Raw genomic sequence first — 23,891 nt, 5'->3', positions numbered from 1 at the left:
GTTTATCAGCAGTATGGATAGTAAGTCTGGGCAAAGGAGTCTGGGCTGGAGAAGGAGACCCATTTTCTAATCATGTGGCATGAGGCCACATGCAGGTCTCTGGTTTATTTGTGGAAAATGGAGGGAAACAGTTTCCTGTGTTGTCACACACTCGTGCTATTGACGGTAGGTGGGTGCATGGGAGTAAGGAGTAGTTTAAACTAAGGCAGAACTTTTCCTGAAGTGTTTATTTTTGAACACTTGTATGTCACGAAGGCCGGTCTCATGACTCTAAACAAAAACCAATGCCACGGATTCCACGAGGTTAAAATGAAGTGCAATAGAAGAATCACAACCACTTTGCCTGCGACAGGAGGAAGATCAGACCTCGCTTTGGACTGAGACTCGTCTCCATGGAGCGACGCCAGCCAGCTGAAACTTGACCTTTAGATTCCCCAAAGTTGTCACAATTTTGGGGAAGTGGCATTTGTCAGATGGCCAAAGAGGGTGATAGAAAGGCCAGGCTGGTATTCAGGGGCAGCCACGGGCGGGTTGGAGGAAAGGTGTCCCTGGCCATGTATGGGGGAGTCCTGCTGAAGAGGCTCTGAATGAGTGTGCTACCTGGAAATGGGGCTGAGGGGTAGGTGGAGAGAGAGAGAGGTTGTGAAGGGAAGTATCTGCAGAGAGAGTTTGTTGTGGCTGCAGGTGAGAGGGAAAAGGGGGCTGCGGGAGGCTCTGGGGGATACACCAGCTTACACCACCATACACTCAGCATACACCAGCTCTGGGGTGCCTGGGGTACCCGGCCCAGTGGCTCCTCCTGAGCCCCTAGGTGGTGGAGGAGAGGAGCCATAGGAGAAGGAGGGAGGGCAGGGTGGAGGAAGGGATGAGGCGGTGGGAGCCCACTCCCCGGGCTGGCTGCGGGGCGGGAGGGGAGGCAGCTCCTGGGGAAGGGAGGAGGAGAGGAGACAGAGAGGGGATGTTGTTAAACAGTTTCTTACCGTAAGAGGGAGTTGGGACCCAGATCTTTCCAGTTAATCACACAACAAACTTAGATCATCGCAATAAAAAGCAGCTCGGCTCACTCTGCCTCCTCTAGTGACCGGCTGTGCACAGGGTCCTTCCGAGGAGCCATCTCCCCTTCTCCTCCCCGCCAGCCGCCGGGGGGGTCGTCAGCACCATGTGGGCCACCCAACTCCTGCCAGCCTTGCTGCTTCATCAGCTGCTGCTGCTTCCCTTCAGCATCCCTGTGGCAGGTTAGTTTTCTTATCACTTCGCCAGTGACTCCCCCACCTCCACCTCGCAGCTGCATCAATTTCCCTCTCCCTGTTTTCGTCGTGGCGAGGGTGGGTGCTCGGGGCAATGCACCGGACACACTCCCCGCAGGTGGGGCAGGCGGGGGTACCTCACCACCTCCTGCACCCCTCAGCTCCTACCTGCTCGGTGGGAGCGGCACCTCGCCCAGCGACTGGGCGCGGGATCAAGGTGCGCCGATGCCCGCCCAGCGCCTTCCGCACCCGGGGAGGGGTGCGGAGCGGCGCGGAGCTGTGCGGTGGCAGCACGGGGGGTCGGGTCAAGCCGGCTCTGCCTGCGGCGGGGTGTCCGCGGTCAGCGCTTTGCGGGAAGGCACGGCCGGGGGTTTGCGGAGAGGTCTCTGCGTCCCGCCACTTTCTCCCTGGGTGAGGGGGTACTCGGGGCTCGCTCGGGACTTGGAGCTCTGGAGGCACTGAGAGCGGGAGAAAGAAATCTCGTCGTTGCCCCTAGGTGCTCCCGGCCTTTATCAGGACACGAGGAAACGTGTGTCCTTAATTTCCAAGTGGTAGAATAAATGTTAAACAACTGAAGTTGACAAGGAATACCCAAAACACAGGATAGTATGCTGCTGAAAGGGAATATCCTTGCTGTAGTTCACCAGCATGAACATGCTATTTCCAGACTGAAATGCTTGTAATTTCATTAGATGTTCCTGATGAAACCCGGGAGGTGGAGGCGCGGGGCGGGGGGGTGGAGAACAAACAATAAGTAATCAAGTGCTGGAAGCTCTTTAGCTGAGTTTCTTTCCTGAAGTGTCCCCCTTGGACTGGATATCTGAAGAGCTAATTCTGTGTTTCTATTGGCCCTCTGGGGAGACGCTTAAGGAAAAAAAAAAAAGAAAAAAGTTTGTAAAGGTTTCTACAAACCTTTCCTTCCTTCCTTCCTTCCTTCCTCCAACATTGTTTGGGGCAGACCTTTGCACAGACAGAAACAGAAGACAGCTACAATTCAGGGAAAGGACCTGCCAGGAGTGAGCAGAGCGAGGGCAGGGATGGCAGCATCTGAGTCCCAGGGCAAGGTCTGAGGGCATCAGGTGACATGTATGGTAAATTATGTTAATGGCTTCCAAGACATAACTACATTTTCTAGTTAAAGAAGTAAATATTTTGAAATAGGATTTCAAAATGAAATATTTTGTGATCTGAGTGGGCAAGTTAAGAAAAGACTGGCAACATCATGTGCTGTAAAACCTGTCATTTTTCCTAGAGTGAGAGTATGGTCCTGTAGGATGCTGAATATCTCACCAGAGCTTCTGTGCTCAGTCTGCTCAATTATGGTTTCGGTTTTGTGGGCATACTTGGCAGGTGACACACAGATAAAAACACTATGCGACTAGAGTTTTCTTAACTCCTTTTCCATGTACATTGCAATTTCTATTTTATGAACATGTGACCTCTCTAAAAAAAATGATGACTATGGTTGGCTGGGAATTTTCTAAGTTTTTTTTTTTTTTTTTTTAACTAGAAAATGCTGACCCATTAAAACTATTCACAAAAATATTTCCTTTTAAACAGAAACTTTCTTTGGTATGGTTCACCCAAATCAAATGAAAGAGAAATTTGCAGCAGGAGGCATTCACAATGGTTTGTGGTACCTGCTGTTGAGAATCCCTCACCTGTGCAAGAAGTGATGGACTAATTTGAAAAAAAAAGCAGAATAAATACTCCCCCCCACACTTTATTCTATGGGCCGTAGATACAGAAACTGGTCTTTAGCCAAGTTCATAAGAAGTCAGGTCATGCTTACTTTTTTGATAGTCAGGGTGCTTTTCTTGAATGAGAGAAAGTCCTTGTTCTCCCTGACTGTAGACTCTTAGCACTGGTCTGCAGTTTCCCAAGCTCAATGAATATTTAATCTAATATTCCAACAGGAGAGATTGAGAGACAGTCTCAGTACCGCCCATATCATCAGGCTGATGGTTAGAGTTGTGCCCTAACCAATGGGCTCTCCAGTTTAGGACTGGATCGTTCATCTTCATGTGGAGCAAAAGAAGACTTCCAAAACTTCAGAATTTTTCACAGAGTAGAACTTGTTTTCTGGCCAACTTTCGTACTGACAGTTTGTTGGCAACCCTCCCTTTCTTAACTTTCCTCCCCTACCTGCCTTAATATTAATCAACCCTATTGTTTGCCTTATGAGTGAGAAAGATGGCTCTTACCACATGCTGCCATTGTGCTTACCTTGCTTTTTAAAAACACATGAGCTTTGACAGAAGTGTCTGGATTTTTACAATGTGTCATTCCATTGTGCCATTGTGCCATTCCATTGTGAAAATACACCAATTGCTTTCTAAACATACATTGTGTCTCTTTATGGGGTGTTGAATAATTCTATTTACTAGGAGGTTTTTAAGAAAGATTAATATTTGCCTACATATTTATTATTTTTATATATGAAAAACAAGCTAAGTGATGAAAACAGAATTCAAAAATAGGAAAAAATGTCTTTTGCTAACGCATGTCCATACTTTTTCTATTATTATTCTGTCAAAGCTGATATTAAACCTACCTAATGATGAGTGTTGTTTCTTCTGTGAACAGATCTTTTAGATTTGGAATCTTATAGCCTATATTCTGTGAGAAGACAACGTCTTGCATTACTGGGTTTTCTGATTAATACATTAGGGTTACAATAATGAGTAAAGAAAAGGGATGGTGAAGAAAACTCTGAGAAATTTTCATGTCAGCAAGCTGTGTTCTCAGTTTCTGAGTTTCTTTTTAATATATAAAAGATAAGATGGTGATTGTTGAAAGATAAAAGTGCAGGGTTTCTATAGACTACTTGCCTAGTCATTATCACTATCCTACAAGTCTCTGTCACTTTCAAAAACAAATTAATCTGTAGCTAATAACTTTATCAGGGAGTTTTCTTCCTTGCCTTGATATACTTATTATTGAGTATTCTTAAACAATATCTCTTTAATAATGTTAAACTAAAAAGGACTTTTTAATCAAATCAAAAAGTAGATTGGTATGTTGAAAAAGAATGAATGTTAAAGATTTATTTAAATTAAAGTTATGGGTTTTTTTCCTGTGAAAAACTTGTCAGCCAAGTGTGTTTATTCAAATTTCTCAGCACTTTCTGTATTTTGGATGATCTGAAGCAGTTGCTAATGAAGATATGGAAGTTGCACTTAGTTCCTCTAAATAACTCTTGCTTAAAAAAAAAGTAATCCCATGGTCACAATCGATGTATGAATGTTGTGTATTCCTGTGGTCTGCATAGCTAAGTATATTTTAAAAATTTAACGTGATTTATACTTCCCCATCCCAGCTGTAGATAATCATTATACTATATACTGTCAACAAAGCGGAATGATACTCTGCCAGTTGGAAGATTGTATTCCTTCTGTTTAATGGAATCCTTTTGGTACTCGGTGCCAAGGGCTGCTTGTTTTGCTCTCACATGTAATACAGCACTTACCCTGCTTAACAGATTTTCTGTTTCTATTAATGCCATTTTCATAAGCAACATAGCAGGAGAATATAGAGTTGAAAGATATGAGATTAGAATGTTGCATAAAACTCTGGAAAATTGTGCACTGAAGTTGAGGAAAGGAAAGCCTCTTATTGGAGAAGCTCATCTGTCATTATTGTAATACTTCAAGTGAGGCCACGGTTGGAAGGGAAATGTGCAGTCTCCCTCAGAGAGCATGATATCTCCCCTTTGGATCTTTACTCTGAACATTAGTTTGCCACTTAGGCATTTTGAACTTTTCCAAGGAGATTTGAAAGCAGGATGACTGGACCTCTTGATGGGGAAAAGCTTTATGTGCAGAGGAGAGGGTTGCCCTGAACATTTTGCCATTACTTGTACTGGATGAGTGTTGGAATTTCGCTTTCTCCCCATCAGCATTGAGGTGGGGGTTTGAAGGGCAGAGGCTGGAAGGCAGCACAGAGATGAGAAAGGATTGATCATGGATGTGAGAAAGGATTGAAGTCCTTTTGCTTGGGAAGCATGGATAGTAGGAGAATTGACAGAATGTGAACAACATTTGTACCTCGCAAGTGAGGAAATACGGTAACCACAAAGAACTGGGCAGGGGTGAGGACATCCTTGCTATTACCCTGTCTTTTTTCTGTAGGTTTCTTTGGCAATGCCTTTAAAAGATAGTAGTGCTGTTCCTGAGCATGGTTAGGACCTACATGTAAAACTGTTGTGGCGAAGTAGAGCTAAGAACATGCTCCAGATTAGTCAGACGTGTTGGCAAAATCTAACTGCAGGAGTTTTGAAAGGCTTGTGGGCCTCCACCCATGTGTTGTCTATGAGCCCGGCCATGCCTGGCAGTCCTCGGTGCTGCTGGCCCAGCTGGGGACTGGCTGCTCCCTCCGTCTCCCCCGAGCGCCAGCTCTTCCTACGACTTTTGGCCTTGGCCAGCGGTGCTATTTTTATGTATACAACAGGCCGCAAGACTCTCCATCACTCCTCACAGGGGCTGTTTTGCTGCCCTCAGCAGTCTGTCACTCTCTGTTTTGCCCAAATCCCTGCCCTGCCTGCCTATGCTTATCTCTTTACCCCACCACTTCATGCCCAACCATCCTCAGCAGTGACTGAGACCCCATCACAAAAGAAGGTCACAATGAGCTGGATGCCTCGGAGGAGACACCCAACGCTTGTAAAGATCATGGAATGCAATATGAAATGGTGGGGATTTAATTCTTGTGCAAAATGCATGAAAAGATGACTCTTACAAGGGAAAAATCCCCTCAGAAATTTAGCCAGAGGTTAGATACACCAAGTCAGAGTACAAACTGCAGAACATTTGTTTCTGCCAAAGGGTCCCAGCATCCTGCTGAGCCGATAACCTTTTCTTGGAAGAAAAAGAGCTGTCCTTTTGCATCTACCATCCAATTTTAGAATATACTATCAGTTGTTAGCATTATCCTTAGCTTCGTGAGCTTTCACACTGGCTATAGGAGAGGGTTACAAAGGCAGGCCTTAGCAAAAACATGAAGTTGGGTTCCAAGCAACATGGCAATCTTTGCAGCTGCTTATAAGGGGTATGCGTGCATGGGGGTGTGTGAGAGAGTGGTAGTATGCAATGTAAAGCCAAAAAGAAATATTTTTTTGCATTTCCTGAATCTGCTCTACAACTAGACTGGAAGCCAATGTAAAAATAAGGAAAAAATTATCCCTATATTATATATCTGTATTTCAAAATGCTTTCTAAAAATTGTACATTTTTTTTCATGATGGCTCTTTTGCCGACAAAATAAATTTCAGAAATTAAAACAGCCACTTCATTCTCCAGATACCTTTCTGAGAAACTGTTTAATTGTGACAGTCTAGAGGTGCCTCCTTGGACAGCTGGTTTTATTTTAGTGACTTTCCATCTCTACAGCTGACTGCAGTTTTTATGGGCATGGTTGGTAAACTTCTTTCACGTCAAATTGTTGCCGTACATAAATAACTACTTTAAATTTAATCTGGTATCTAAGTCTGTTAAATCTACAAAGTTCTTTTCTTGGGCACATTTCAGAATTGTTTCAGTTTCTCATTATGTTGGTCTTCCTTTTTTTTTTTTTACTTTTTATTTTTTCCAAATGAGAAGTCATTTGGAAAAGGTGTTCACTTTTTTTGCATTCTAGCCAGGAAACTGGACATTTCTGATACTGAAACAGTCATAAGGAGAAGTCAAAGTAAGTGAAAGCAAGTTAAAAGTAAGTTAAAAGTGCTGAGCATTCTTTCTATCAAAGTGACTCTGTTAGGACTTGCTTTGAGACAAAAATGTCTTGAATGTATTTGTTTAAAAAGTGCTTTCTAACTACTCTCATAAAAGACAATACTTTGATGACCCTGTTAATGACTTTAGTATCAACATTCACCCTTAACATCTTTTCTTTTATTACTGTGACCGTACTGTTATATTAATCATTTAGTAACATCTACTTTTACCACCTGGCCAAGTTTTGGCTTTCTTTTTTCTTAATGAGTCCAGTATATTTACACTGTCCTACTGGGGCCTGCATCAATATGCAATTTACCCTTGATCTTTTACACTTGTTTTTAAACTGTTGTCTTGGAAATGCATCTTTGAATGTAATTAAAAATATCTCTTGAACTCCATTTTACAGAAAAGTTAAACACCTCATTGCATTTGCATACTCAAATATGCTGAGAACTGTTGGTTAATTTCAAACCCTACTCACTGACTTTTCTTCTCACACAACCTTTACCAGATGCAATTTTACACATATAATTAAGCATATTTTTATTTTCATATTAAAATGTCACTAGTTATACCGAGATAGGAAATCAGATTTGATATCTCTTATGAAAAACATTTTCTGACACTGTAATAATCCATGCTTTTGCAGATTTTTGCTTTGTACATTTTATTGGGCGCTAACATTTCCATGGTGGTTTTGTTTGTTTGGGGTTTTTTTGTTGTGTGTGGGTTTTTTTTTGTTTGTTTGTTTGTTTGTTTCCCTTGCATTCAGATACATACTTATCTATGTTTGCTAGCGTGTTACCATGTAATTTTGTTGAGTATTGTGTTCCTTGATAAAATGTTTGTTACATTTATTGTGTAGAACTGGGATTTCCTGAATTTATTTCAGATGGTTTAGGTTTTTGTTGTTGTCATTTGTTTGTCTTTATTTGTTTTGTTCTGTTTTTTTCATTTGTTTGGGTTTGTTTGGGTTTGTTTGGGTTTTTTTGTTTGTTTGTTTGTTTTTGTTTTTTGTTTTGTTTTTCCCTAGCTCATTGGGGAAATCCAGTTTACTTTGGCTTGCAGTGATGATTGTTTTCAAAATTAAGTTAATAGCTAAACTCATTTTGACATTCTGACCTGGTTATCAATTATAACACAAAAAATTCAATCTCCAAGTAGTCCATCTGTTAACTGCTCAAGGTCAAGTGCCTTAATTTCATTAAAAGCATGATGCAAAACATTAAACAGAGATCTGAAATACTAATTGATACTAAGGAAAGGGACTATATCTCTTCTATATTTCTGGAATAGCTGCCTGACTTTATATGAATACTTTTCTTTACTGGAATATATTTTGAATCTTCAGCTTCTCTGAGCTTCCTATGCAGTGTGTGGACAATTACCCTCTTTTCAATTTTTCACCCCGGTGTCATCTTATTTCACATTTAATTGCATTATTTGGAAGGACTGTAGTTGATTCCTGCAGTTCTCCGACAGCATCTTCCAGCCTAAGGAATTTAGTTGTCTTCATTTATTTGATTAGCTTTTTTTTCCCTCGAAGGTTTAATTTATCTCATCTCTGACATCTAACAAACATAATGAATAACAGTTCTGTTATGTGTCTGTCTATATATTTTTCAGAACTGAAAATTATAAAATGTCTTTTTTCCATCCATGGTATGAAGACCTGTATCAAGCATACATACATCAGTAACTATGTTAACAGGAATAAAAAAAACTTTCATTACCCCAGGTAGTTGAAAGAATAACACAACAAAGCAAACGACTACTTAATAAAATGTTGAAGTTCTGCAAGTGTAAACAAATAGAATAAGGAAATAAAACTCTATATTAAGCCATGAAGATTTCATTAGAAGTCTTTATTTAAACATGAATGTTTAAATTAAATGTATTTATCTTCTCATTTGGAAAATTTGGTGTTGAGTTTTGATGTGTTTGTTCTGTATAATAAAGTTGGATGTAAAATTAGAGAGAAACAAACGAGGCCTCTGACAATAACACAAGACTTCACAATGTGTTTCTTTAAAAAAGTACTAACTATTGCATAGACTAGAATGAAACTTGGAAACTCTGGAAGCTGACATGCCAAAGGCATCAGAACTCCTGTTTAATAAAAGCTTTGTAGAGTCTATGACAAGTCCATAAAAGCAAAGATTTTTCTATGGGAGACGGCCAATATGCTCCAGTTGTACTCTGTAAGGCTATAACTCCTAAGCCTAAATACACATCTATATTGGAAAAAGCTGGACTGGCAGAAGAAGGAGAAAGGGATTACCAATGAGGTAGACAAAGTCAGAAAATTTAATTGTAAATTTTGCTGTAGACAATACAAGCAGTGTTTTGATCTCATTATAACGGACAAAGGTGATCTTTGGGCCTGTTGATGTCCTGTGTTCTATTTCTGTTGCCACAACAATGGTATCATATTGGGTAAATTAGTTTTTTTACTACTAAACAGCTAATAGCTAATGCAAAACTAAATTCTTTTTGTGGTCAGACCAAGACCCGAGGGGCTGAAACTTGACTTGCTTAGGTATTTGAACTCCAAATGGCCTGAAACTATATTTATACTCAATTTCTTGCCCCTCGTATAACTTAGTATCAGACCTATTGTCTTCTACAAAATGTAAAGTTTTAATTGATATACAGAACACAGCCAGGTAGTTTCAGGACTGAGTGATGCAGTGGTGTGGGAGCCCAAAGCCCTTTTTTGTGTGGAACACAGGGCCAGAAGAGAAAAATGAAGTTATGTTGCTGCCATTTTCCCATTAGCCCTTTGGTTAGAAAATTGCTTGAAGGTTGGGGAGATCAAAATAGAAATGTCTTTACTGATTCAAACTTATTTCTCTTGTTAATCAAGAAATTATCTTAATCTCTAGAATACTGAACATTATGGTGTCCATTGTTCTCTGTACTTGCTGTTATACCTGTTCTTTCTTGTATAAGTATAATCAAAATTTCATTTAGGTAGGTTCTAGAATACAAGTACTACAACCTCCTAGCGTGTTTTCTCACTAAAAGATGAGAATAATAACTGTCTTTACCTCTGATTATTGATTTGACACAGACTGGAATGACTTCAAGAAAAGGTATGGTTGGAAATCTTTTCCCTCAGATGCTCTATAGTTTAAACAGTCTCAGTTAATGCTTCATATCTATGAAGATTACATAGAAACCTCATATGTAAAAGGTAGTAAGGGAATCCAAAGTTGGGTTCTTGTAGCTCCCAGGTAAATGATTTTCACCGTGAGGAACATTTTTTCTTAAGTAAATATTTAAACCATCTTATGAATACAGAAGAGCTCCAGCAGGGAGACTGGAAATCCCAAATGAGATTATGGAGTACTTGACCAATGCTGCATCCTGCTAGAGCAAATGTGTAACTTCCATTTCCTTGCACACGGGCTGAGTACTTCTTCTTTTTCTGCTCAGTCAAAGTTGATATCATGTCAAGCAACAGAAAGAGGTAAGACCCTCACATTTTTGAGGTATTTTTTAAGTCAACCGAAGAAATATATTTAGTTAGTGGTTGTTTCTGTTGAAGAAAAAAATGTTGATTCATATTTGACTGGATTCTTGTGTGTTTGAATCAGCTGCTATTATTTTCAAATTTAAGTGGAATGTCAGACTTCCTTAGTAATATTATATGCAACTACAAGGAACACCAGAGGACATGACCCACAAAATAACAAAAAGTCCTGATTAATCAAAGTTTAGGAAACAGAAATGAATGACAATCATGAATTAGGAAAAATGTTACTTATTGCATAATGTATGAAAATTTCTAATGTAGAACATTTCTAGGGTGCTATTTAAGATTTTAATAATAAAAGCATTTAATTCAATGAGAAAAACCTCAATAATTTTTATTTTCTTGTTAGAGTTGTAAAAGTAATGCTTTGCATTATTCTGATGGTTCTAACAGTCACACCACAGATGCATTTGGCCCTTTGCCTTTTGGATTATAGGCAAGTCGTAGATTGTTGTTGTTTGAAAGCTAAAGTAAATCGGGCTGTTATGAATTGCTAAATGCAAGATCAAACCCATAATCCTCTTTGGACAACTGCTAGGAAAAGAAGAAAAAAAAAAAAAAAAATAAAACCAAAATAGAACTATGGACCATGTTTTTCAGGCAGAACAGAATTTCCTGATTTTTAAATCATATTCTTGTATGCTAGCTGGTGAGCTTAAGAAGCTGTTGTCATCGGGAATTAAGATAATTACACTTATCAGTAGATGGGAAATGTTAGTATCACAAATGGAAAGAAAATACTTTGATATTTCTGTACTGACTCTTACCTCCATTTGGCTCAGACAACACAGAACTGCTAAACATACCTTATAGGATAATAGATTGAGAAATCTACCAGAAAAAAAAAAAATTATAGAAGACTTGTTTCTCTGTGATTGTGTTAAAGAGCAGATGCAATCCTCTTTGTAGCACTTTGACTCTATTGCAGGTAAAGCAAAAATAAAAAGCATCTTCAATGTACACACAATGACTTCCAGTAACACGGTGCTGATACTTAAAGCGTGTCCTCACAGTATTTCTCTAAATATAATGATTCATTTTGGGTGCACTAAACAAACACAAGGTTGAAAATGCTTAAGAAAACTGATAGAGGTCCCTAACACACCACCAAAACTATTAACATTTGATCTTTTCATCAAAAGCTTCCTCAGATAATAATAACATGGATTTGGAGGCAAATAAATTATTTTTTTTCTGAAAATGTTTGTAGTTGGAATTAAATTGAGAGTTATTAGATGCAGGGGAATAGCGTAGCTCACCTTCAACAGTTTAAAAAGGAGGACAGTAGGATGAGGTGAAGATTATTTTACAGGGACATTGCAGTAGAAATATTCTGCTCCTTTGACTTTTTTTTAAGACTGAAGCTTAAGGAAATCTAATTTAAATGCCTTTGGTGTATTTTTAGGTGTCTTAGGGATAACTCACCACTGAGAGGTGTGATTTAGCTGAACCCAGTGAAAACGTGAGCTCAGTTAATGATCAGGATGGAAGCTCTGCAAAGGGAACACTCTTAAGCCCTCTTTGGCTTCGCAATATGTGGAGTTGTCAGTAACTCCTTCAGAGCCTCAGTTATTGCCATTTACAGAGTTATTCTGAGCTTCTGCTCAGAGTGCACCAGGCAAAAGTTAACTCTGTGCTTCCATGAAGAATTGTCTGTTCAGGATAACTGAGCAGTAGGCTGAGGTTTCATGTATTTGAAAGACTCTGGCAAAATTTATTAAATTGATTCTGAGCATTCATGTTCTATTATTGTTGCAGATTCTGTAGAGAAAAATGAAAGGACAGCTGTTAAAACAGTTATATGAAAATAAGTTATGAAAAATACTATCACCTGCCTTGTAAATTAAGGGGGGTTTTATACACCTAACCTTACCTGGATTAGCCATCTAATCCTAAAAGGTCATCTGGGATCACTGAGTGAAACAGGATGAAGAGATCCAAGGAGTGATTTGTCCTCCCTATGTTACTCATCTGTCAGAGCAGGGACAATCACTCTCCAGAGGTTCTCATCTGCCTTCACTGATGATGGAACAGTCTACACTGGCAGATGGGTTTCTATGGAACAGAAAATGAAAACATTCATACATATTGGGAGAATTGTGGGTTTTTCTTGCAAAAATCAAAGATTTCCTCCTGCACTTTAGCCAAACATCTCTAGCTGATCTTTCCTGCTCCATTTTATACCCCTTCCTCTGGGCCTTTCAATAGTGACATGAAAACCAGAGCAGTGCATTGTTTTGTTGCAGAAATCTTTGCAGTGGTGCAGACTGTTTCCATGCTATGGTTTCTGCTTCCCCTCATCATCTTTTCCGTAGGCTAACAACTCCGATTCCATCACGCTTAACCTGGACACAACACTCACACTGAGTCTTTGCTGGAGCAGAGGGGGAAAAAATATTATCTGTGTCACTTCTATGCTTCACTTCTTTTCACAATTTGTCATAAAATGTTTATTGTTTTAAGAACAATTTATCACATTCAGATAGTGATTCTCTGTAATATTAAATGTCTTTTTATATCTTTATAGCTGTTCATCCTCCTTTGTTCATCTTTTTCACTGAAGTTTTTCATGGAAATATTTATAAGATCTCTGATTATTATTAGGCTTATTTTGGGGGTTCTGAAAAAAACTTTACAAAGGGTGAAAAACTCTCCTCTTACCCTTTTCCAGCATTATACAAATCTTTATTTGAAAATAGTTTTGCTATAATTTCTACTGTTCCTGGTTTTGAGAATGGAGATCACCATCTAAAATATTAAATTCTTCTGAGTATCTGCTTATACATTATTATTTTTTTTTTAATTTCTCTATGCTTTAGGTACTGACGTTCCTATAATTCCTAATAAATGTTATTCATATCTAATGTGATCTTTATACTCAGCACTCTTCTTTACAGTGGTTTTTAATTTCTTTTTCCTTGCTTCTTTCTTAGAGGGTAAAGGAAAAAGGAGAAATCCTCTTCATGACTTCAAAAAAACAGGAGAGTTGATGCTCATTAAAGTCAACAAAACACTGGAAGTAAAAACCAAGTTGTTAAATACCACTGAGCAATGTGCCAAGAGATGCAGCAGGAACAAAGGCCTTTCATTCACTTGCAAGTAAGTTATGTATATCTATTGTTGTTATTTCTTTTTTTTGCTAGTGGGACCTATATAACACGATTCGACCAAAGGTCTCTCTGTAATTGTCACTAGTGGTAGCTTGTACTGCTGGCAACCAGAAGACTGAGCTTTTTGGTTTCTATGATCTTGTTCTACCTGTCCAGAGAGTGTCTTGTCTTTTCTGAAGCTTCATCTGAGTTGTTCTGTCATCTTTGCCTGTCCGATCTATAATCTTTTCCATAACATAGTTGAAAAAATGTATTCATGTTAAGATGCGGATAACTTGTGTTGCACTGGAGTGGTTGGCGAACATTTCTGAGATTTTTATGTCTCTTATAAAATGGTTATTGTCACACATCACAGCTGCAGTATTTCAGCACCACTTCAGACCATATTCTGTCTTCATTCTTTGCACATTACTCCTGCTGAAACCAATGGGAACCTCACACATGGAGCACAGATACATGCACTGCTGAAGCTCACTGGCAACTTCTATGAATCTGATACAATGGAATCAAACCTTCTGGATTGCGTAATCATTACAAGTATTCGATAGCTGTTCTTCAGCATCTGCTGTCTCTTAGAAACACATCATGCAGTTGATTGCTTGTCTGCTTTGTACATATTCTCTACTATTTTTTGGAACAAATCACTATTATTTTTTCCATGTATTAGACTTAAATTATTCCCCTGGCCTCTCTTAGTCTAGACCATTAGCAGTAAATGAAAAGACATAAAAGCAGGAGAATCTTGGAGAGAATGGATGACTTCTGTGCTGGTGAGTACTGGGCAAAATGTGAGCCTGATCTTGAAACATAAAAAAGTTCTGACAATTGCTACAAATGGAAGCTAGACCAAATGTGATAACAAAAGCTCTTCCTTGGCAGAAAAGGTCCTTGACTACAATTTAATCCTTCTTTAAGCCTTTAATTCCAGTGTTGCAAGATCTAGTTTGTATTGTTTTGTACTTTTACTAGTTATATATGTAAACAATGAGCAGAGTTTACTTATTTCTGTCAGAAAATATTTTCCAGGCACTAATATTTTTTACATGGTACAAGCAACTCCTTTTCCTATTGGCAGAACTTCCACTGATACCATTGCCAAGTGGATCAGGTTGTATTCAATACAGCAAGAGATCCTTGAGTTCTGATGGTCAGCAGCAAGGAGTATTGTAAAATTAAGTTTTGCATTATGAAAGATTCTGAATTATGTCGAGCAAACAAAAGTTCTCTATTCCAAATCTGCTTAGGAAAATTGTCTTGAGTTAGTTGTAGCTGCTTTCGCTGGTGTGTTTTGTGTTCTGAAAATAAAAAGTAGGTTAACATATTTGTTGATTCCATTTTACATGCATAATAATCCAGAATCTCTGAATTTTTAAAACTTTCTCATTTGTGAAGAATTTTTTTTTTCTTTTGGGACAGTATGTGATGAATTAATTATGGGGTAAAATCTCACAGCTGTAATCAGTCAATAAAGCAACATAGGGGAGCCATGAGGGACCTAGAGAGCACAGCTTGAAAGAGTCCTACTCACAGATAGAAGAATTGCAATCAGTCATGTAATTATTTTGCACTGAGGATGAAAAAGAATTACAAAACTGAGTATTCATGCCCTGAATTTCCAGATTTCCATGACACATTTTTAGCAAGGAAAGTGAGCAGCAGAGGCGTGGCTGGTTAGATTTTGCCTGTGCTATCACTATGCAGCAGAAAAAGAAGGATTTTCTGTATGTGGGAAATCTGTGGTTTCCCATTTAGCCCCAGGTGAATCCTGGTGTGGTGTATGTAGTTCTTTGACGCTGCTGTAAAAACATATTTGACACGTGTTCACTTCTAAAGGAAATGGTGATTATTAATGTTTCGCTTTTATTCTTATGATCCCCAGTCTTTAACTTCACAGTAGCATATGGTTACTACAAGGTGAAATTTGTTGCCAATTCAAATTAAAACCAATTGGTTTTCTGGTTACCGTGGGAGCATTTTAAAATAAGAAGAGAAGTAACACAAAATGGCATTTTAAATACTTGAAATACGAGACTTAGATTTTCCTTTGTTTATTGACATTTTCATGGCTTGATTCTGATACTCTGTATCCATCACTTAGGTCACAGCAACCATGTTTTATTTTCTAGATGCAAACCCAATTTGTTCAAGTATTAAGATCAAATAAAATAGAAATACTTTGTAACATAATTGTGACAACAGCACTGGGAGCAGCATCAGCTGGGTCTGTGCCCTGTGAGGTGCACAAACAGGAACAGGATTTGGTTTCTTTTCTGCCAGAATGTGGTTAAGTGGCAGATTCCAGGCACTGCAGCCTTAGAGAGGATCAACCACTTTTTTTTTTTTTTTTTTTTTCTGCGGGAAAAAATATATATTAAGACAACTTTTGATTTGTTTAATATAAGTTTCTGTATCATTTGCAAGTAAATTTTGAGTATTATATCTGATAATCATTAATCTTTGTGGTTATAATTCTTATGCCTTTTTGTTGGTGTTTATGTATGTCACTTCTCAGAATGAACTTTTCCTCTTTTCCCTTGCCATCATGTTTGCACAGATCTTGACTATCTCTAACTCAGTTACAAGATCCTTATCTCAACTTGTTTCTTCTTCATGATTCCTTTTCTAAAATACCACATCCAAGTACCCCTTGATGACCATGAGTCAGCACTGTGCCTTTGTGGCCAGGAAGGCCAATGGCATCCTGGGGTGTATTAGAAAGGGGGTGGTTAGTAGGTGCAGAGAGGTTCTCCTCCTCTACTCTGCCCTGGTGAGACCACACTTGGAATATTGTGTCCAGTTCTGGTCCCCTCAGTTCCAGAAGGACAGGGAACTGCTGGAGAGAGTTCAGCGCAGGGACAAAGATGATTAAGGGAGTGGAAAGGCTGAGGTAGCTGGAGAAGAGGAGACTGAGGGGTGACCTTATTAATATTTACAAATATATAAAGAGTGAGTGTCACGAGGATGGAGCCAGGCTCTTCTTGGTGACAACCAATGGTAGGACAAGGGGTAGTGGGTTCAAACTGGAATACAAGAGGTTCCACCCATATTTGAGAAGAAACTTCTTCTCAGTGAGGGTAACAGAACACTGGAATAGGCTGCCCAGGGTGCGTGCGGAGTTTCCTACTCTGGAGATATTCAAAACCCACCTGGACACCTTCCTGTGTAACCTTATCTGGGTGTTCCTGTTCTGACAGGGGGATTGGACTGGATGATCTTTTGAGGTCCCTTCCAGTCCCTGACATTCTGTGATTCTGTGAAATTCACTTACCTTGGCTTTTTGACTTCATAACTCCCTGTGCATCATTTTCTGTTTTCTCTTTCAGCTTTATTAACCTGCTGCTAAGCTATTCTAATTACTTTGTTCTACCACCATTTGTAGCCCATTACTCCCACTGCTTTCCTGCAGCTTTTCCTATTGCATTTCTTATGGATAATATAGAAATATAGTTATTATTTTATTGGTTATGCAGATGACTTTTGCAGACACATTACTTCCTTACCTACAAAGCTATACCTGTCTTACCCTTTGTTATCTGTAATTTCTGGAGTGTCTTTGTATTTACACAGAGAGGAATTCTGGTATAGACCACAGGATTCCAGTATGTGATCAGAAAATTTACTGACTATCTCAGTACAAATAGCAACAGCAAAAAGTGTTGTGATCAACCATATCAGTAGAAGAACATCCAAGAATTTGCTTAAATCTGTTGACTTTGGAAGTGTAAAAATCCTCCAGATTTGGCTCCAATAAAGGGTGGTTAGAAACTTTTATGTGCAGAAGTGGCTGAAGCCAAACTGGAAAGAAACCAAAAGGCAACTGAAAGGCAAAAACTGAAAGAAATGTTTGTAAACAATGCATTCTGCATTCCCACTTTAGGAGGGAGGAGGGGATAGTAGAATGTAATTGGAAAGGCAGGAAAGGTCAAGGATATTTTTGTGAAGATGGAGTTGAAGGCACTTGGATACGCTCATATTTGAGAACTAGCCAGGAGAGAACAGAAGGCTGAACAAGGGCAGAAGGATGAAGGTTAGCAGGTTGGAAACATTTGGAGTCAACGGAGTAGAGAGAGCAGTTGGATGAAAAATCTGTTTGGTGATGGAAACGATAATGAAGAGGATGTTTGAAAGAGCGAAGACTGAGGAGGTTGGATAGGACCTTGTAATATTTTTAGCTGAAGCCAATAAGATCTCACACAGAAAAACTTGATGGTGAGAGAGGAATTAAATGAAGATCAAAGAGGTTTAAGTTGGAGGATATAGTACTGAGGAATATGGCACAGCCAAAGTATGGATGAAATGTTCCAAATCTGTGTATCTTTTGGATATTATTGAGTAGAGTTAAAAGACCTTCCCAGGTCAGAATGAAATATCTCAGAAGGTTTGGGAGGACTGACAGAAATGTAGACTTTGTGGCAGGCTAGAGACAAGAGTATAGTGTCAATGATTTGTTATTTGGTTCTACTGAAAAATTAAGGGAAACAAACAAACAAACAAACAAACAAACAAACAAACAATATATATATATATATTTCCATACTGGAATAACTGTTGCCCTCACCCAGGCAGTCAACTGTGTTTTTAAAAACCTCTAAAATACCTTACCCATAATTAAGGAATTTGCTTTCAAAATGATGTTAGGAGAAAGAGGTCTGCACATTCCATTAAAAATATTGAAAAAGGGTATTTTTACTCCTCTGATTTCTGTTTGTCTGTCTTACCCCCAAAAAATCCACTCAATTCAGCACACATTGTACTCTGTCCTTGAAAGCAGTTAAAAATAAGAGAGAAAAAAAAATAATTAGAACAAAAGCATAGCAAGGAAAAGTGTGGGTACACAATCACAGTTTAGATTATTCATAAAAATAATCTTGTTTTCAAACGACTCTGTTGTTCTAGGCAAGAAACTTGAAAGAAACTTGTACCTGATTTTTTTTTTAAGCCATCAGTGTGAGATACTTAACTATTTCAGAGGCATATTGTATTCAGAGCAAATAAAATGGTTTAGTCTTTCTTCCCCCCCAGAAAAGCAGCACAACTGGGGACAGAAATGCTGTCTCAGTCACATCTATCTCACTTTTAAAATGAAGATCTTAAATGACACGGGAACTCTTAGATTGGTGTGAACAACCAAGCTGGTATTTAATGTAATGGCCACATCAATTTAATTTCTTTTTTTTTTTTTTTTTTGTTCTTGTCAGCACAGTTGTGGGTTTAAATAGTAATTTGGGTTGTTTCTCTGACTTTCCCAGTAAAAATAAATCTGATGTCATTGCATGCTCCTTGGCAGGCCATGTGTCATTATTATAAACCACACAGACATTTTTTTCTCATCCAGATTTTCTTTTCAGGGCCTTTGCTTATGACAGAGTTACAAAACGGTGCCATTGGTTATCCTTCAACAGCTTGACAAATGGTGTGAGAAAGAAGCAAGACCATGCGTTTGATCTGTATGAAAAGAAGGGTAACTGATTTATTTACTGATTTTGTTTTTCCAGCTATGCACAGGGAAAAAAAGCTGAAGTCAGTCAAAGATTTTTTGGCTGTAGGAGCATTCTGGACACGGGGTGGTTGCATCCTACAGTTTTATTTTAAAATATCCTGGTTTTGCTGTCATGCAAGTTCATCTCCACATTTTGGAAAAATTGTCAGTAACTTTATTTGGGAAGTTACTGATCAATATTTTGGGGAAAAAAAAAAGAAAGAAAGAGAGACAAGAATGTATGTGAAGAATTAAACAGTATTTTGAATAATTAAGTGTCTAAAGGCTATAAAAGTATATTATTTTTATGTGAAAACTGATTATGAGGTCTAGTTTTAAATGCATCAACCAAACCCCTAATTTTCTTCTCTTTTCTTTCAATAGACTATGTCAGGAATTGTATCATTGGAAAAGGAGCAGACTACAAAGGAACGATATCTGTTACCAAAAGTGGTATCCAGTGTCAAGCCTGGAATTCAATGATCCCCCATGAGCACAGGTAAGAGTTCAGCAGCAGAGACAATAAGAATAGTGCTCAGACAGCTTCCATAAACCATGATTTGACTTATTAGCAGACACAGAATTTATGAGAAAACTGACCTTAGACAACAACATCTCTTGGGTATATTCATACCTTTCCCCAAGAGATGTCATTTGCCAGACCCCAGAAAATTTTTACCTTCTTGGGCTTTCTCCAAAGAGGTCTCTCCTAATGCCAACTTGTGTGTCTGGATCCTTTCCTCTCCTGTGTCAGATTTTTAGCTGTTTATATCCTTTTGATCTCTGAGCTACTGGGAGAAAAAAACCCAAACATCTGCGTAACTTCAGCCTGAGGTCTGGAAGCTTATCACTCTTTTCTAATCTACTCCCAGGAAATGAGTAATTTTAAAAAGTTACATTATTAGGAAGCAAGGGATATTAGCCCACATATATTATCAGTATATAGTTATTGTTACTACATTTTTTCAAACTCTTAATTCTCTATTATTTTTAGAATATGTTAAACTCTGTAAAGCACTTAGAGGAGGCAACAAATACATGGAAAGGACCGAACAGATTATTGAAGTCCTTTCCTTCAAATCATAAGAGTAATAACTAAAAACTGATGCAGCAGGCATGGAACTTAACTTCTGAGTTTAAGATCTGAGATAGAGAGAAACTGAAGCCATATCTACACCTTGAGAGTAGACTTAGTTCAACTATATCAGCTATGGAAAAAGAAGAAAGCCAAAAACTTATGCCAGTAAGAGTAATAGTAAAAACAGATTCAACCACAACAAACATTGCTGGGAACTAGCAAAAGGACTAAGCAGTACTGATCTACTCTTTGACTGTTTCTCTTTCAACCTTTTTATATTGGCTTTAGCCATTTAGATAAAAACCCCAAAGGTCCAAAATCAAATTGTTCTCTCACCCATAAGCTACTTATTCCCATTCCTGCCTTTTGCTCTGGACACTCAACATCAGCACTTTGTTTAGGAGGAGCCAAGCTGGAGATTCCTGGTGAGAAACTGGGCTGTGCACTGCTCAGTCCTGTCCTGACCAAATCTATCCAGTGTGCAAGATGATATCTTGGAACAACATGAAAAGGCAAAGGATACTTGGGTTTTCTCCTCTTATGATGTGTTACAAAGCTGAGCCTCAGGCTTAGACTTGACTGGACTTGGCTGCTTATATTATAGATGGCAGTGGGTCTGATTTCAGTGTGGGATCAGACCCACTCTTAATTGTGAACATATGATAAATACCATCAGCTCCAAAGCAATGACCTCTGGAGACTCAACACCTTAGAGTATACAATCATAATCTTTTAGAAATGAAAGAATTCTCAATAATTACAGCCTAAGCAAGAATGAGCATTTATTCTATATAATATACACATGACTTTATACTATTCGAGAAATAAAAGTGTCTGGTCTAGTATATATTATAACTAAATTACATTTTAATATACAGCATTCACAGCTTTATCTAGTACATTTGGACAGCCACTCTTCTATGATGTATTTTATGGGAATGACTTTTCTCCTGCCTTGTGCAATAAGTTTAATTTTTAAAAGGTCACTGGATAAATGAGGTGGCTGCATGCTAATTTTGTTTTTCAACATCAGAAAATATGATTTCATCATCAGAGACATGAGGGAGATTGGGAGAACCAGACAGTAGTTGTGTGTTTGGAACTTATTAGTATGAAAGGCTTAGATTTTTAGGTCAGTTTTTCTCAACATCTGATTATCACCAAGTGCCATTGGAAAATAAATTCTTTTTTCATATTCACAGGAGAAATGTACTTTACTGTTTGTTTGTTTTTGTGTTTTTTGTTTTTGTTTGTTTGTTTGGTTGGTTTTGTTTTGTTTTGTTTTGGTTTTGGTTTGTTTTGTTTTTCATTCTCTTTCTAGAAAGAATAGAAATAACTTCAGATTTTAAACTTGTGCTTGGATTTAATACATTATATTTTTATTTATTTTTATTGCAGTAGAACCTGGGAACTCCTAGGTGAAATCAATATTCCATTATTTTCATCTCCATCCTATTACAGACAAGCCGATCTTTTTTTCTTTTTTTCCCCCTCTTTTTTCTCTTGAGAGTTTTTTATCTAAATAGACAAAGCCAATGCAAAAAGGGTTCAAAGATTAAAAAAAAAAAAAAAAAAAGACTAGACCAATACTTCACAGGCTTTTTGCTGGTATCCATGACCTTTGCTGTGGTTGAATCTGTTTTTACCATCACTCTTACTGGCTTCAGTTTTTGACTTACTTCTTTTTTTTTTTTTTCTCCTTACCTAATATATTTGAACTAAATCAGTGTACAGTTTTAGGAGTGGCTCTGTCTTCCATTTCTGGGTGGGTCTTTACTGCATCTCATCTTTTCCTCCCTCAAGAATGTTACTTCAGTACCTGTTGAAGTCATTTGTCTGTCTGACCATCTTGAGTTTCTAATGCTATTCATGTAAACATTTTTAAATGTTCTGAGAGCATATCTGACATAATTTGAAATGTTTTTCCTTTTATTTTCTAACATCTATAATTTCTGAGCAGGAAGATTTTCCAAAAGGAAAATTAAATAAATTTTTCTAATATGCACTGATGTTAACACATACATAGGTTGCAATATCCCATCAGAAAAGTTTGCCTGGGGCTGCCTTTAGCTAAAAATTTTTGAGAAATTTATATTATAAGACTACAGAGGAAACACAGAAGCAACAATTTTATAGGCAGCAGTAATAAGGTGGAAATTATTCTCTTCGATTGCCAAAAATAAGAAAAGGGCTTTTAACTAGAGCTTCCACATTGCCTTCAGTAACCACAATGCAATTAACAGAGGTATTTTCTACTTCAGTTAGTTCAAAGATTTCATTAATGGGAATAAAACATGATTAAAATGTCGCATGGTAGAATATTCTCTCTCTATATATATATATTATTTAATTTTAATTTATTTATCTCTAACATAGAATTTGCCAAGGATAGAAGAAACCGTACATTTATCTTCTGATTTTGCATAGAAATTAAATCAGTATCTGTGTATAAAGACCGTCCCAAGTGTTTAGCTTGGTTTCCTAAGCTGCAAATGTTTACAGTCTTCTATAAGAAGTTAGATGAAATTTTATTGCTTTTTGATTTCCCCTAGAATATTGATACACTTGAATTCCCTTGGTGTTTAAAAAAAAACAACCAAACAAGAAAAACACCAGGACAAAATAAATGAACAAAAAATCTGAAAACAAACAAGCAAGCAAGGAAAACAAATCAACAACCACAAGCAAACACCCAAAATAGAATATTGGGCATTTTCAGATTAAAAGGTGCACATAAGCTGTGATATTTCCACCAGAATTTAAATATACTGAAGAAAAAAATAATAAAAAAAGTCTTAGAATGTTCAAAAATTTAATCAATTTATCAAGTAGAATTGCAAGTTTTGTGTTATCCCTATGTGTTTTGCCCAACTTTTCAATTAACAAAAAAGGAAGTCTTAATGGAATTGAGCATAATTCTGAATTTAATGTGTTTTTTAACTACCAAGATTCAACTTCTGTGTTTACACATCACTGCAATGAAATGGGCAGTGGAGTGTTACTGGGTTTGTCTGCAATGTGCAGCCTGAGCGTGGTCAGGAGCTCTTGCAGTGGCACTGAACACAAACTACTCTGGGGATGAGCTCCTTACTACAGGGTTACTGATTCCCTAGTTTGTGAGGAAAAATAACTAGTATTGCTTTTATGTATAAATATATATAGATACACATTCGCATATGTCTCTATATATTGATGTGTGGGGGGGGGTTTCCCTAGAGGTAAGCACATAATTTTACAGACAGTTAAGAACACAAAAGCTTGACCCTGGGGAGTTTATATTTGATGGACTGAGCATAAGCAGCAAAGTCTCATGTACTAAAAATGCGTGTTAGGCAAAAAATATGGTATTAGCTCACATTTCTACTAAATCACTAAAGAAAAACAAAGTGTTTAGCATTGGCCTGAGAACCCCTAATCTAAGGGAAAAATCTTAAGGGATGTTGTTATTTAATAGCTTCTTACAGCAAAACCAGAAAATATAATGAAAACAGAGTTGAAGTCAGCTAGGTCACTGTTAAATGACATAATTTGTATGATAGCGATGGTGATGGGTCTATAAGTAGCAGACAACAGTGAGGCTTGTGGCAGAATATGAAGCAAGACAGCTCAGGCGGGACACGGGGAAATTTCTGATGCTGAAATGCAAAGAGGTCTGTGGTTTTGGGCAGTGAAAGGCTCTCAGCATGGGGTGTCACACCACTCAGTCACGCTCACACGCTCCTGAT

The 23,891-nt window shown here is 38.0% G+C and overlaps 1 protein-coding gene across 8 annotated transcripts in view; it reads left to right on the top strand.

Moving 5' to 3' along the window:
- The first annotated feature begins 952 nt into the window (after nt 1-952).
- Nucleotides 953-23,891, top strand: part of HGF (hepatocyte growth factor) — a 62,942-nt gene continuing 40,003 nt past the window's right edge. For 5 of the 8 annotated variants that reach the window (XR_011737088.1, XR_011737086.1, XR_011737087.1 and 2 more), the window contains exons 1-4: nt 954-1,235; nt 13,433-13,598; nt 18,958-19,070; nt 19,473-19,587. Coding sequence is in view for 5 of the 8 variants with exons in the window: in XM_065862644.2 (XP_065718716.1) it covers nt 1,160-1,235; nt 13,433-13,598; nt 18,958-19,070; nt 19,473-19,587 (470 nt within the window). In the remaining 3 variants the exon portion in view is untranslated. Of the gene's footprint in view, nt 1,236-13,432; nt 13,599-18,957; nt 19,071-19,472; nt 19,588-23,891 lie in introns of all 8 variants that reach the window. The other 3 variants (XM_065862643.2, XM_071803486.1, XM_071803487.1) reach the window with 1 other exon arrangement.

This window comes from Patagioenas fasciata, chromosome 1 (assembly GCF_037038585.1).
Source record: "Patagioenas fasciata isolate bPatFas1 chromosome 1, bPatFas1.hap1, whole genome shotgun sequence".
In the NCBI taxonomy this organism is placed as follows: domain Eukaryota; kingdom Metazoa; phylum Chordata; class Aves; order Columbiformes; family Columbidae; genus Patagioenas; species Patagioenas fasciata.
The sequence above is the reverse complement of the archived record's forward strand: the minus strand, read 5'-3'. Positions and strand labels throughout refer to the sequence as shown.